Consider the following 16146-nt stretch of genomic DNA (forward strand, 5'->3'; position numbering starts at 1 on the left):
TACATTTAATAATTAGTTTTATATTTATCAATTATAATAAAATTAATTAGCATTATTACTTATAATTTAAAAAAATCTATGTTTTATTTATTAATTATTATTTTTGTATACAATTTGTAATATTAGTATAATAATAATTAATAGTAAATAAGTACACATAAACTATATATATATATATTTGTTAAACACAACAATTATATAAAAATAATATATATATTATTTTTATTATTCACCTAAATTGACTGTAACCTAAATTAAATTACACACAAAAAATATCCATTTAATATATACACATAATAATAATGATAATAATAATAATAATAGATGTACATTAATTACATTAATTATATTAATTTATACATAAATAAAAATTAGTGCAATTGTATAGTATTGTATACAAATATAATAATAATAATAATATGTAAATAATATACAGTATATGTAATATACAATATATTATACTATAATATATATCTATATAATATACAGTATTAATGATAATATAATATTAATGTTACTATTGTTAGTAAATATACTTTAAATATTAATGTATATGAAATGCATATATATATATATTGTATATACATGTAAATATAGGTAATTATTATATATTGAATGTGTACCTGTGCGCAAAAAAAAATAATGTTTACACAAACATATAACAATATTTCACAATGTTTTTTTGTTGTTGTTGTTAAATGATATGGTATTAATAAATGATTAAACAAAACAAAAAATAGTAGATAATATAATGTTAAATAAAGTTTATTTGTAAATTTTATTTATATTTAAGCTATTTTTGTTTTTTTTAATAATATTATTATTATATATATATACTGTATATATATTTATAGAATATTCTGCAATTTATTTCAACAATTTATTAATAATATATTTGTAATATATATTTTTTATAATATTAAATACTAATAAAGTTTTGTTGTTTTTTTGCTATAATTTTCTGATAATAATAATAATAATAATAATAATATAATGTATTTTTTATTTTATTTTGTTTTTATAAAATATAAAAAAAATATAATATTTTCTAAAAATGTTTTTTCTAATTAAAAATTTTAAATAATAATAAATATGATATTTGTAACTAATAATATTGTGATTTTTAATAAACATTATCTATATATTGTCTAAAAAAGTATATAATTTATTTGATATTATTATTAATACTAATATTATTTAAATTATTGTTTGTTTTTATATTTTATTGTTTAAAACAAACAGCTTTTTTACATCAAATTTATAAATACTTTTGTTTAATAAATAATTGTTGTAAAAGATATTTAAAAAAAACAATTTTAATATATTGGGTGCAATTTTTTTTATTAATAATTAATATACTATAAATAAATTTGCTATTAAATAATAAAATAATTCAATAATAACTACAAATAAAATAACTATTTAAATATTATATTGAAATTATTAATTTTATAAATTTTATTTTTATTTCCTTCAATATTAAGTTAAATTATTATATATAACTTATTATTGAAATTTATTATAAAAGTTTATATATATATATATATATATAAGGTAATGATAATTATTATAATTGTACTAAAAATTAGTAAACAACTTATAAACTATTTTTTATATTTATTTTAATTATAAGTTTATTATATATATATATTGAATTAGCAAAATAATTATTAAAGTAGTCTACTGTTAAATACTAATGATATTTATTATTATTATTATACAATATATTAATATATAACAAATAAGAAAATAATATATAATATATTTTTACTGAAAATTATTTAGAAAAATATTTTATTAATTAGACTATTAATGATGAAACTTATTTAATAAAATAATTATTAAATTAACAATATATAAGTATTAAGTTAATTTTACAATAACAATAATACATTTATATATATATCATGGTTAAACATAGGGAGAGGTAGAGAGTGTGGCCATAATACCCCCCACCCCTCCATAAAATCTATATATTTTTCAAAATAAAAAAAATAGAGCCCATAGCTAAAATTATTTTTTTTGTTGAAATTATTACAACTATAAATATGTTTATTAATTTATTTTTTAAGTTAAAAAATAAATAAATTAAATAAATAAATGTTTTTTATTATGATTAAAATAATTAATTAAAATATCATATTATAAGTAAACATTTAATTTTAGATTTTAAGAAATATTTTCATTTTAGATAAAATTAGAAATCAATTTAGTTTAGAAATATTTTCCTATTTTTCTGGAAATTTCCATTTTATTTACTTTCTCTCTCTCTCTCTCTCTCTCTCTCTCTCTCTAAAAACAAATACATTGCTTAACCCTGATATTTTATATATATATATAATGTATTTAATATGTAATATATGTAATATATGTAGTATAACTAATAACATGATATTATTATATTATTGAATTTTAACGCTGTATAATTAATGATAAAATGATAAAAAACAATTTTTTTTGTATTTTTTTTGTAAAAATTAATAGTTTATTTTTAGTTTTTAGTTTCTAATAAATATATTTAAATACTAATGAGTCATTAGTAATAAGATACAGTATATATATATATATATATATATATATATATATTATTTTATTACCAATAAAACTAATAGTAATAGTAATAATAAACTATATTTTTATTGAATTTACATTTACTTATTATATATATTAGTATTATATATATATTAATACATTTTATTATTTATATTCATACAGTTTATTGTATGAATTTATTAGAAATATTATTCAATACTTAAATAAAGTATTTTTTTAAAAAAAAACTATTTGTTATCAATACTGTTTAATATCATATTTCATAATTAATTTTTTTTTTAAAAATCAATCAAAATTAAAATTAAAATAATAAAAATATGTCTACATTTTCAACTGATAAACTATTGCCCGACAATATTGCCTATAAGTTATCGGCATTTCATTTATACCGAATCGGCTTAAGTAACGATCGGCTAGTCGTAGCCGCCGATGGCTATCGATGTCCACAGAGATTATGGTTTAATCGGCCCGTAATTATCATAATTGTTTGTTTAGTATATTTAGCCGAACGTATGGCCAGTTTGTTTGTCCAGCCAAATGATTGGCAACTATTTGCACTGTTAGGCGATTGGGGATATATATTCAAAATAAAATTATTAACCGATATTTGGTCGCCACTGTGGGTATTGTTTGCCCTATCATCTGAGTTGACCTATATTTACAACTATATACGCGGTATTGAACCGACATTTTTACGTGTATTCAAAATGATGTCCGGTTTGGTGTCGCCCCAGAGTGTGGGTCTAACCGATCCCCAGGTATAGATGGGGGGCAAATATATAGAAAGTTTCTATAGAAATTTCCCCATAAGAAAGTTTCTAGAAAGTTTCTATAGAAATTTAACTTTTAATGTTATTCTATGGGTTATCCCCCCACATATATCTACAGTTATTGTAATACTAATATAATCCTATATATATATATATATATATATATATACTGTATATAATATATTATATAATATCATATATGTATCGTACAGATACCTATATATATACAGTATATATACAGTATATAAAATAATTATAATTATTTAATAATAATTAGTTTTGTAAAATTTTATTATATATATATCATAGTTTTTAATTAATTAATTTTTTTATACTTTAATTAATAATAATTAAAATAATAATAATAGTAATATTTAATGTATTATTATATGATAGCAAATATTGTGATAACAAAATTAATCCATAGATAGAAACTACTTTCTATAGAAACTTTCTAGAAATTTTCTCAATTATTATTTTTGTATAAATTTTTCTCTCATTTGTTTTTGCCAACACACCCACTACCTCCCCCCCCCCTTCCAGGACATCCAGAAGCTAATCAAACTGATGCGTTGGTTAAGCCAATATTGTAATGTAAATACTAAAATGACACCCGTATTGGTCGTATCATTGATGCTATTTGCTTATGTATTCAATATGCCTACTGTCTGGTATACCCTAGTATATGGTATACCCAATACCCTATTGCTGAACCTATGGCTCTATTATGTTGTAAATCTAATACAATATCAACAAATTTATTTCTATATCCTATGTCGATATTTATTAATAAAATGTTTTAAATTTCATCAACAATTAAGGGAAATATCAATAGCTAAACAAAAATATAATATAAAAATTCTAGTAATGTCTACACGTATTAATAAATCAATGAAATTATTAGATGAAGTTTTCCGGGAAATTTCCGTCTATAATGATACTTATTGGTCAAAAATTCTATTATATATTTGGGTAACATTTGGTACGACTATTGTTATTATATTCAATTCAATTATATTTCATGCAATGGATTTGACAGTTAAAATCCTATTAATCTATGGACTAGTATTTGGTTTGATTGCCTTTTTGATTGTCATATTTACGGCCGCATCGGTTACCTATTGTGCAGATAAATCATATAAAATATGTAATAATTTTTATGCTAGAAATCTATTGTAATAATCTATAATTTTTATTAAAACTAAAGTATGGGTTTTTTTAAAGCTATATATATATATATATATATATATTACACTTTGTTATTGATATTGTTGTTATAATTAATAATAATGTAATAATTAATTGTTATTTTTTATGTACTATATATATAATATAATTGATATTATTGTTTAGTCTATAATTAATTGTTATTTTTTATGTACTATATATTAATATATAAATAATTAATATTATTGTTTAGTCTATAATTAATTACTGTATGTATATTATAGACACAATTTAAAATTATTTTTGTACTATTATTAATATTATAATGATATTGCACCTTTATAATAATAATAATAATAATAATAATAATAATGTTTATATTAATTATATATTTTTATTTATTTTTTTTTATTTATTAGCTATTGTTAGACATATATATATATATAAGTACATATGTATTGACAATTTTTGGATGTAAACACAACTATTAAAAATAATAATAATTACTATTAATAATAATAATACTAATAATAATTGTTTTATACTATTATTAATATTATAAACAAATAATATTAAATATATTTAAAACTATTAATAATAATAATACTAATAATAATTGTTTTATACTATTATTAATATTATATTATATACAAGTAATATTTAAGTATATTTAAAACTATTTATAAAAAAACAATTGTACTGAAACTTAATTTTAAAAAATTAATAGTCATAATAATCGTATGTAATATTAGAGTGTTAAATATTTTTTTGTTATAATGTCAATCCTGTCCCGTCCCGTCCCTGTCCTGTAGTATATATATATATACTGTATATATGCTATGCTAACTGTCTATACAATTACAGTACATGTAATATTAAACACATCATAGATTACTAAAATTTTATACAATATATAAATACTTATATATTAATCATTAAATTATAATATAATAATTTTTTATCGTATATTATTATTATTGTAAATAAATAACATGTATATTTTTTATTTAGTTATATAATATATGTATATATATATATGAATATATTGTATATAGTACTTAATTTAATAAAACAAATAATTGTGATTTTTTACAACAAAAAAATAATTATATTATATTAATATTTTTATTTTATTTGAATTAATGTCAATTAAATTAAATTATTATTAAAAATACATTTAATACACACACACAAATTAATTAGTAGTTATATACAATATATACATATCAGTATATACATATATAAATGAAATTAGAGCATAGATTTAATCTACTGTATATGCAATGTATAATATATATATTATATAATTAAAATACAGTATATGTAATATATTTATGTATATACAATACAATATAGATGGACAATAAATTGCATTAAATAATATTATATGATAGCATATATTATATGTATATATATATACTGTATAAAAGTACATATATAGTAATATATTAAATATGTTAATGGTTAGGTATGCATATATATTGAATATGGGCACCGGTGCATAAAATTAATGGACACACACACACATAACAATACTGTATAGTATATGTATATATAACAATGTTGTGTGAATGATATGGTATCTAATGATAAAAAAAATTAAAATAACAAAAAATATATATTCAATATAATAGTAGAGAATAATATAATGTTCAATAAATTTGTTATTATAATAATATCATATCAGAAATCTATTTTGATATTTATATGGGTTTTAATGTATAGAATATTCTTAATCTATTTCTATACAGAAATATATTGTATTTTTTATTTAACTATTTTTTTTATATATTCTGTATACGAAAAAAATATTAATAGATTTTTTTTGTTGCTATAAATGTCTAATAATATTAATATTAATAATAATAATATTTATTGTATTTATAGTTAATTTTTTTATATCTAAATTTTTTAGTATAAAAATATATAATAAATTTATTTCTCTAATATTTTTCAACAACAAAAAAATGTTTAATTTTTCTAATTAATAAAAACATGATTAATAAGTTTCATAATAATATTATAAATAAATTAATTATAATTATGTTAATCATTGTAAACAGTTTCAGACAAACGGTGGCCAACTATGAGACCTATTATTTAGATGACCAGTCGTTTTGTCGGCGAAATAATTCAACATTCGTTACGATTGGCGATCAGTCTTATCGGTCGGCAATTACTGTCCGAGCAGTACAGCCTACCGGTGCCTACAAACCGGGTATCAGATGTACACTAGTTGTCAGAGTTCCCAATAATTATGGTATTAATGTCCTTAAAAAAGAGGTAAAAAATTGTTTAAAAAATTGTTTAAAAATTGTTTATTTTATGTATTTATATTATATGTAATAATAATAATAATAATTTCTACAATATTAACATTAATGTCTGGATAACATAATTATTTTGATATTATTAACAAAAATATATAGATTTTATTATTATTTTTAAAAAAATATATAAAAAAATTTTGTATATTAAAATTATATATAATTTTTTTTAAAAAAAACAAATAAAATTAATTATTTAATAATAATTTTTTTCTTTATTAATAATATCAAAAAAATTATTTTTCATAAATATATAATAATTAGTATTTTTAAAATTATTATTTAAATAAAAAAAATTATATTATAATAGATAAAAAAAAGTTTTTAAATATGAAAAATACTTGAAATATATTTTTTTTTAATTTAATCCATAGATTAATCTGCGAACTAATCTATTGGCCGATAATCTAAGCGCCCGAAGATATTTGACGCCAACAATGACCGCAAACGATGAACTAATACTAGCATTGGATCGGACAGACATCCGGACGTTTGCCGGCAATGAGGACAACACCGACGGCGACACCGATACTATATATACAACCGATAGACCCGAAGTTGGCCTAACATTTCAGACATCGTCGGCTAAAAACACGACAGTTGGCCGTAATTTTCTGTTAATATTTACCGCCTATCGGTTCGGTTGTCATAATGATGACCAGTGGCTGGACTGTGGCGATCAACGGTGTGTCCATCGGTCTCTGAGATGCGACCAAATAGCCAACTGTGCCAATGGTAGTGAAGATGAATCGCCCGAACTGTGTGGCCGTTGGTGTTCAAAAAATCGGCACATTTTTTGGCTAATGTTTGTTATCGGTTGGTCTATAAGTACTGTATTTATTTTGCTGACACTTATATTGTGTCTGATTTATCGTAGACTTTGTCTTGTAATTTGTTTTTGAATTAATAAATTAATTAAATTTTATTTTTTTAAAGTGAGTTATACTGTACTATACTGTATATAATAATTATTTTTTGTTGAAAAAATAATGAAATAAATTTCTATCAAAAAAAGTCTAGACATATGGTATAGTATATCATATATATAATAAAATTATTTCAAATTTTATTTTTTATATATATATATTAAATAATTTATTTATTAGGTTATTATTATAGTAATAATTAACATTTTTTTTATAAATAGATATTTCTATAATAAATATTTAGATATATATATACTAATAAATGTTAATTTTAGTTAAAATTAATTAATAAAAAATACTGTATATAGATTTAGATAGTATTAAAAACATTAAAAAATTGTAATTTTTATAATTAATACAACAACAAAAAAACAATAAATGAATTATCAAACACTTAAATATTAAATCAATAAATAATTAGTTTTTTTAATACATAACTAAATACTAAACAAATATTTAGCTAAATTATCTGAACTATTATTTAATAAGTAATTAAATAATATTAAATAATATTAATTAATTATCAAAATTTTTTTTTACTATTATTACATTTGGCAACAAATATCAATCTAATCGGTATATAATTTATTTTTAAAAAAAACTGTATTTGCAGTGAAATAAATTGTATTAAACTGTAAAAAATCATGATATATCTACTATTTATTTAACAATAAAACATATATTTATTATTGAATTGAATATTATATATATATATATATACAGTATATATACAGTATATATATACAGTATTTGGATATATTATATGATTTAATTTATATATATATATTTTTAATGTAATAATATTTATAGTAATAAATATTTTAAAGTGCAATAAAATATTTGATTTATTTTTTTTGTTAATGTAATTATAATGTGTTTTACTTTTTAAAAAAACTGTATATTTAATTATTATATAAATTTATTTAGTGTATAATGTAGTGTACACAAAATGGACCTTGTTATATCTTGAAGAAATAAGCAATGTAATTTTTAGAAAAATATTTATTATTATTATTATTATTATTATTATTATTATTATTATTATTATTATTATTATTATTATTATTATTATTATTATTATTTTATCAAGTTCAAATTTTATAGTCCACAATTTTTTTTAACATGAAATATATTAAAAATATGTGATAATTAAATATCTCCTACTGTGACCTCCTAGTATAACAAACAAATAATAGACAAAGTTTTTAAATCAAATATATATATATATATATAGTTTTATTTGAATAATAAAAAAAGTAATAATTTTTTTGTTTCATCAAAAAAAAACTATTAAATATAAAATTTATATTCAAATAAAGTGTATTTATAATTGAAGGCGTTTTTATATTTTTATTTTTTATTATATCAAATGTCATAACAAATATCTACAATTTAAGTGATTTTTATTTTACTAATATTCATATAATTAATATATTTTAATAATTTTGTGATTAACTAATAGTATTATTATTATTATTATATAGAGTATATAAATAGTCAGATAAAATATAAAACAATTAATATAATTTTTATTTTATACATTTTTTATTGCAATTTATTTTTCTCATAATTTTTATTATCATTGAGTAATTTGCCTATAATATGTAAGTATAATAATTTATATTTTTTAAAAATAAAATTAATCAATATTATTTAAGTTTATAAATTCAATTATTATTTTAAAAAAGTTTTTTTTAATCATAATATTTAATTACAAACAATATTTTAAAAAATTAATTATAAAATCTATTGATTTATATACTGTTTTCAATTGAACTAAAAATATTGTATTATATAAATAGTAAAATACAATATTATATACATTAATAAAATAACTTTTTATAAAAGTTTGTTTAAATAGTTGTTATAAAAATACAGTATATTTATCTTAAAATCAATATATTATACAAATAACAATAGCATTGAACTACTATACAGTGTATAATTGATTAATAAACTATAATATTATTATTATTTTGAGATTAAATAATTGAAACAAACTAATAACTATTAATTGCATTTTTTTAAATAGAAATTATTTATTTTAAGCTAATAATTCACAATTAATAATAATAATAATAAAAGGGTTTAATTGACATATTAGATGATAAAAATAAGTATTAAAATATAATACTTATAAATATCAACAACAAAAAAATAATAAAATTAATACTATATTTATTTCAATGTAATTAATTGTTGAAAAAATATTTTTATATTATATCTTTAAAATATCTAAAATTTAATTGAATTATTATTATTATTTAAATTTAGACCTTTGAACTAATTATAGTTTATTTATTTATTTATTTTCTAATAAAATTTAAGCATAAAAAAATATTTATTACATTTTTAAAATGCAATAATTTTTTATTGGAAAAAAATAATAATAATTAGTGATAATTAGTACTAAAAAGTACTAATAATTATAATAACTGATTATTTGTTTGTGTTTTATTTATTTATCAATTTGTTTGTGTTTTATTTATTTATCAATTTGTTTACTAGTATTATCACTTGTTTTTTGTAAATAATAAAAAATAAATCAATTTTTTTTGTTAACAATAAAAAAAGGTTCAATAATACTATAAATTATTTTCTTATATAAAAGTTTTCAAAATTAATTGCTGATTAAATGTTTTTATTTAGTTATCATAAAAATACAATATTTTTTTGAAATATATGGGAATTTCCTTCAATTAAAAACTAATAATTATTTTTTTTATAATAAAAAATATTATTTATATAGATTTACCTATAATAATGAAATGCTTTTATTTTATATTATAAGTTCACTAATAAACTTTGATCTCATAATGTGATAATAATTTTTTTTTGTTTAATATATATACACACTATTAATACAATATAATAGTACAATATGTTTAAAAAATAAATAAGATAATATATATAATTTTTTTTGTGTGTCTAGTTCAATTTAATAATAATAATAATTAAGTACAAATTGCTACTAGTATTGCATTTAATTAATTAATTTTGTTTTAGTTAGAAAACTATTGCTATAAATATAATTAATTATGAAAAAACAATATTTTGTAAATATATATTTTAATTGCAATTATTATTTTTATTAGTATATTTACTATGAAAAACAAATATTGCTTTTATTATTACTGTATTATTATATAAATATTTAGGTAATTATATTGAAATATGTAATTTATAAATGTTAAAATAAATAATAATAATAATGCAATAATTATTTTATAATAATAATAATAATAAAAATAAAAAACAACAAATTTTATTTCAATAGTTTATGTGTAAATTATTTATTATATATAGTTATATAAAAACAAATAAAAAATAAAATAAAAACTACTATAATAATTGATTATCATCTAGATCCTTTATTATATATATATATATATATATATATATATATATAATACCATATTATATAATAGATAAACACGTGTTTAACATTTTATTTTTTTAAAAATCAATTTCATATTATATATATATATATTGATTTCATTGTATATACAGTAATGTCTTGTGACCTTAAAGATTATATTAATCACTAATTAATAAACAGTATATATATCAGTGTTGACAGTTACAAATGTTAAATACAATGTATAATACATGACCAATTTGGCTTTCAAACAAAATTTAGCGCCACCTAGTTTTAAAAGCAAAATAAATCATGTTTAATAATAAATTTAGATTTAATAATTATTTTTTTTATTGAATTTATTTTTTATATTTTAAATTATTATTAATTAGAAATAACTAATGTTATACTTGTTGTATACTTTTACAAGCTCTACGAAAATAGACATTTATATGTAAATAGCTCTACGAAAAAATTTAACAATATAATGGTATGAGCTCTACAAAAAAAATTAAATAATATAATGATATGAGCTCTGAAGGAATATAGTTTTATATATTAGTTTAATAATGTTTGTAGTAAAAATGTTAAATTTGTTAGCCTTCAAAATAATATGTTTATATTATAAATATAATGTCATGAAAAATAGTATATTAGTATTAAAGATTGAGATTAGAATTCATTAGAAAAAATTTAAGTATTACACTTCACCTCTATGAACAAATTTCACAAATTTAAAAATATTTTTATAAATAATAATAAATACTTAATTTTTTTACTGTCATTGTATTTGTATTATTTAAAAAAAAATTATTATACAATTTTACATCTAAACACTCATAAAAAATTATAAACATTATATTATACAGTTAATTATTAAAGTAAGTTTTATTTAATTATAATAATAATCATAAATATATTTTTTGAATATAAAAAGTTTATACTTTTATCTAAAGTAATGTTTATTAATGTTTATTATTATTTAATATATTGTTAATTTTCTAAAATTTCAATATTTTGTGTAAATTTTTAAAAAAAATAATATCACAATGAAATCTATTTAAAAAAATTAAGGTATACACTATAAAACTAGGTAAACAGTAATTAAAAAATATATAATAATAAATAAGTAATTACTTAATTATTCATTAATTATTTTGATGCAACTAAGTATTGATTATAAAATTTCGTCTATTGTCGGCATATTTTAATTGTTTTATATCGATTTTAATAACGATTTTCATAATTAAAAACTGTAACCTAAATAGTCTGATCACAACGACTACATCGGAAAATGCTGTATAACTAAACTCAGTAAACAAAACTCATGCAAATCAACAATGATTAATTTAAAGCACTATTCAGCCCTTTAATGGATATTTGGTTATTTGTGTATAAATGTTAAATATAGTACATAACTAGTGTTATACTTACTCTGATATTTATAATATAAAAATGTTATATAAGTAATGTTCAACTTATATTTATAATTTAATCCTAAATAACAAAACTTAATTATTTAAGATTTAATATATTATATGTAAAACTTTATAACGCATTAACGATAGGATATTTAGTGTTAAGTAATGTTAGGATATTAGTTGTAATATAATGTTTATAACAAATGAAAAAATTATTAGTAGATTTGTTGTTTGAAAAGTACAGGTATGCTATTTATATAAACTCACGGGTAATAAGACAATAATGAATTACATTATTGCTAAAAGCATTATATTAGTTGTAAACTTATAATACTTTAGCAATACATGTATAAAAATGTATAAAATTTACTGTACTATTCTGTATACTGTATATGTATTAAAATAGTATTATAATAGAGTTTAAACTAAATGTAAACTAGTCAACTATGTGCTGCTATATATGTGACCACAATTTTATACCAGATTTTCTCATTAATTTTAGCTTATATTTCATGTAAATGTAGATACTGATTGACGTGTCGACTATAAACACTTTCAATAACAATCAAATCTCAATCATTTAAATTAATTGTAAACGCAATTATAATATTTATACATACAGTATTTACTAATTGCTAAAGTGAAAAATAAATTTATTGTTTTATATAGTCAAATGACTTCAACTGTAATTAACGCAAACATTTAATTTACAATAAGTTTTTGTGAAATAACTAAATTACAAAAACTTTACAAAATATTGTAAAAATTAATGAATAATTAATAATAATAAATATAATAATAATATATACAAATATAATAAACGTTTAAAAAATGATTACGACTGCCCACGAGATTTAAACATATCGTGTTTTCTATTTCTAAAATTAATTTCAAGTATTTTTGTCTCAGGTGTTTTACAAATATTAAAATTGGTTTTTTGAAAGCGAATTATTTTAAGAAACCTATTCATGTATTCGTTTTTAACTTATAAGTTATTTATATACTACTGTATATATTGTATTACTATATAGTGTAATTATGACATAACATGACAACTTGTTTGACATAACATATATAGTATAATCATTTGTTATCACACAATAAAATGCGTTTAAATCAAATAAACAACAAATTATTTGCATATTTATACAAAGTGGAACAGATCCTTAATTAATACAATTAATTTCAATCAATCACTAAATAATAATCATTTAAAAAACATAATAATAATCATTAAATGATAATTTTAAATAAAAAAAAGTTTATAAATTAATACAAAGTTATTAGTGGTAACTAGTAATACATAATAATGAATAATAGTATCATTAATTCATAATTTAATTTTTATATAAAAATAGATTAAGGATTTTAACAATTATTTAATAAATTTGTTCACACAAATTTTAATTAAAATAATTTCTGTAATTGTAATTAAATTAAAGATAAATAATAGATGATTACTAAACTACAACTATTATCAAGAAATGTAAGTAATGAATAGTAACTTTAGATATATGTGACTAAAATTCGGTTTTTATTCAATGAAATATTTGCTTAAAAATATGAAAATATGTGATTATATTTGCTTAAAATAGTAAAAAATGTGATTATAATTGCTTTGAAAAGGCAAAATATGTGATTATATAGATTAATAAATTTATTAAAAATTATATATTAATTAAGTAATTTTGTTTTACAATTTATAATAAAGTAATATTTTATATTTTTATTATTTAAACTTAAAAAACGCATAAATTAAAAATATTTAGCTTTTAAAATGTTTGTATAAATTAAAATTAATCCAAATAACTTTTTCACTCCTATTGTCTTTTAGTAAACACTAGAAAATAACAAAACATTTTATTATTTTTTAGATTTGTTTAGAAAAATTAATAAATAAAGTTGCATTGATAAAAAAATACTATTTTTAAAAAATTGAACAAATAATACATACAAAAATACATAAGAAAAATGTAATTCAACTATTACTTTACAGTTATATGCGAAATATGTGATAATATTTGATAATATGTGACTACCTTTCAAAATATGTTGTTATATGTGTTTATGTGACTAAAACTTTTGCTATAATTATTGGTTTTCAATCAATCGTTTATATATCTAATTATTTTGTTAATATCTTTAATTACTAAAAATATAAGTTATATGTGAAATAAATGCTCTAGTAATGAATCAAAATGTACCGATGATGAAGATAATAGATGGTTGATAGTAATAGTAGTGCTTTTAGTGGTTGGACAGGTAGTTTTGCAGGTTCTAAATGCTAATAGTAAATCAACGAGGCGTACAACAGCAATACATGGCATACCTATATATACTATTATGAAAAACTATGAAAAAGTTGACGTTAGCCTTAAATATAGGATTGAGAGGCGAGGTTTAGGTAGGTTTGTTAGGCTGTTATGTTGCAACAGGTATGTGCTTCAATGATAGTCTCAGTGCTGGTGCTTATACTTGTCGGGCATTTTAATGTAGTTATTGCTTTGGGCTGTCATACAACTGGGGGATCAACTACTCAAGCAAGAGGTTAAGGCTTAGACATAGGTTAAGCTTCTCTTAGTTGTTTTTGTGCAGTTATGGCGCACTTTTCTAGTGTCGTTCCTCTATCTCTCTCCATATAAGACTCGAGAGTCCAAAAACAGTGATACCTCGAGTCGACTCTATTTCTAACCATAATTTAAATCTCTGGTTGTGTATGTGTTTGTGTTGTGTATTTCCATCGGGCAAATGGCAACTACAAGATATCTGGTGGTGGTTTATGTTGTAACAGCCGGTCTTCATGACGATGATCTTGGATCAGATGAAGAAGAGACAGTACTATTTGCTTGGGTGGTGGTTGACATTACTAACAACAAAGTGGTTCATCTAAACCATCATGTGGTCAAACCTCGTACCGCTGATGTCAATGAAAATATACTGTCAGAAGTGGCCCGTAATAGATATGGTCTGACTGAAGAACAAATCAAAAATGGACAGCCATTGGAAAATGTGTTGGAACAGTTGGATCAATTTGTTAAAACTAAATTGTCAAGTGAGACAGGTCGCTCATTTCAACTCATTATTGATGGACAGTTGCATCTGAGACAAGTGCTTCATCCGGAGGCCTCTAACAAAGGCATACCATTACCTGAATATTTCAATACTTTTTACGATTTACGCAAAGAGTTTAGAGTTTTACAAAAACAATGACATCCACACCATTGAAGACATCATCAATTGTATGATATATTTTTGATATTTTATGAAAACTCAATACTTTTATCACTATATAATTTATAATAAATTTATTTATAAATTTACAATAAATTTATTTATAAATTTAAAATATATATATTTTTTTAATCATTTGTTTTAAACGTATTTTTTCCCAAAGATTTATGTATTGAAGGCGACGCTTCAGCTGACTGTGCGATACAAAAGGTGCAGAATATGGCAAACATTATCATTAGACTTATTACCGATGGTATGTCATTACTTTACAATACTTTTTTCATTGATTGTAAGTCTGCTTTAAATGTTACATAAAGTAATCAACTCTTTAATAATACTCTATATTAATAGTACTATTGTTTTGACTAATATGATAGTTAGCTATAATTTGCT

The 16146-nt window shown here is 18.8% G+C and overlaps 1 protein-coding gene across 1 annotated transcript; it reads left to right on the plus strand.

Moving 5' to 3' along the window:
* Positions 1-14733: 14733 nt before the first annotated feature.
* LOC128954196 (epithelial splicing regulatory protein 1-like) lies at positions 14734-15979 on the plus strand. The gene is made up of 2 exons (XM_054299769.1): positions 14734-15761; positions 15917-15979. Exon 1 carries the CDS (start codon positions 15271-15273, stop codon positions 15730-15732), a length of 462 nt encoding a protein of 153 aa, XP_054155744.1. The 5' UTR covers positions 14734-15270; the 3' UTR covers positions 15733-15761; positions 15917-15979.
* The last annotated feature ends 167 nt before the right edge of the window (positions 15980-16146 follow it).

Source organism: Oppia nitens, unplaced genomic scaffold (assembly GCF_028296485.1).
Source record: "Oppia nitens isolate AA-2021 unplaced genomic scaffold, nextdenovo-longstitch-racon4-pilon3 scaffold25_pilon_pilon_pilon, whole genome shotgun sequence".
Classification (NCBI taxonomy): domain Eukaryota; kingdom Metazoa; phylum Arthropoda; class Arachnida; order Sarcoptiformes; family Oppiidae; genus Oppia; species Oppia nitens.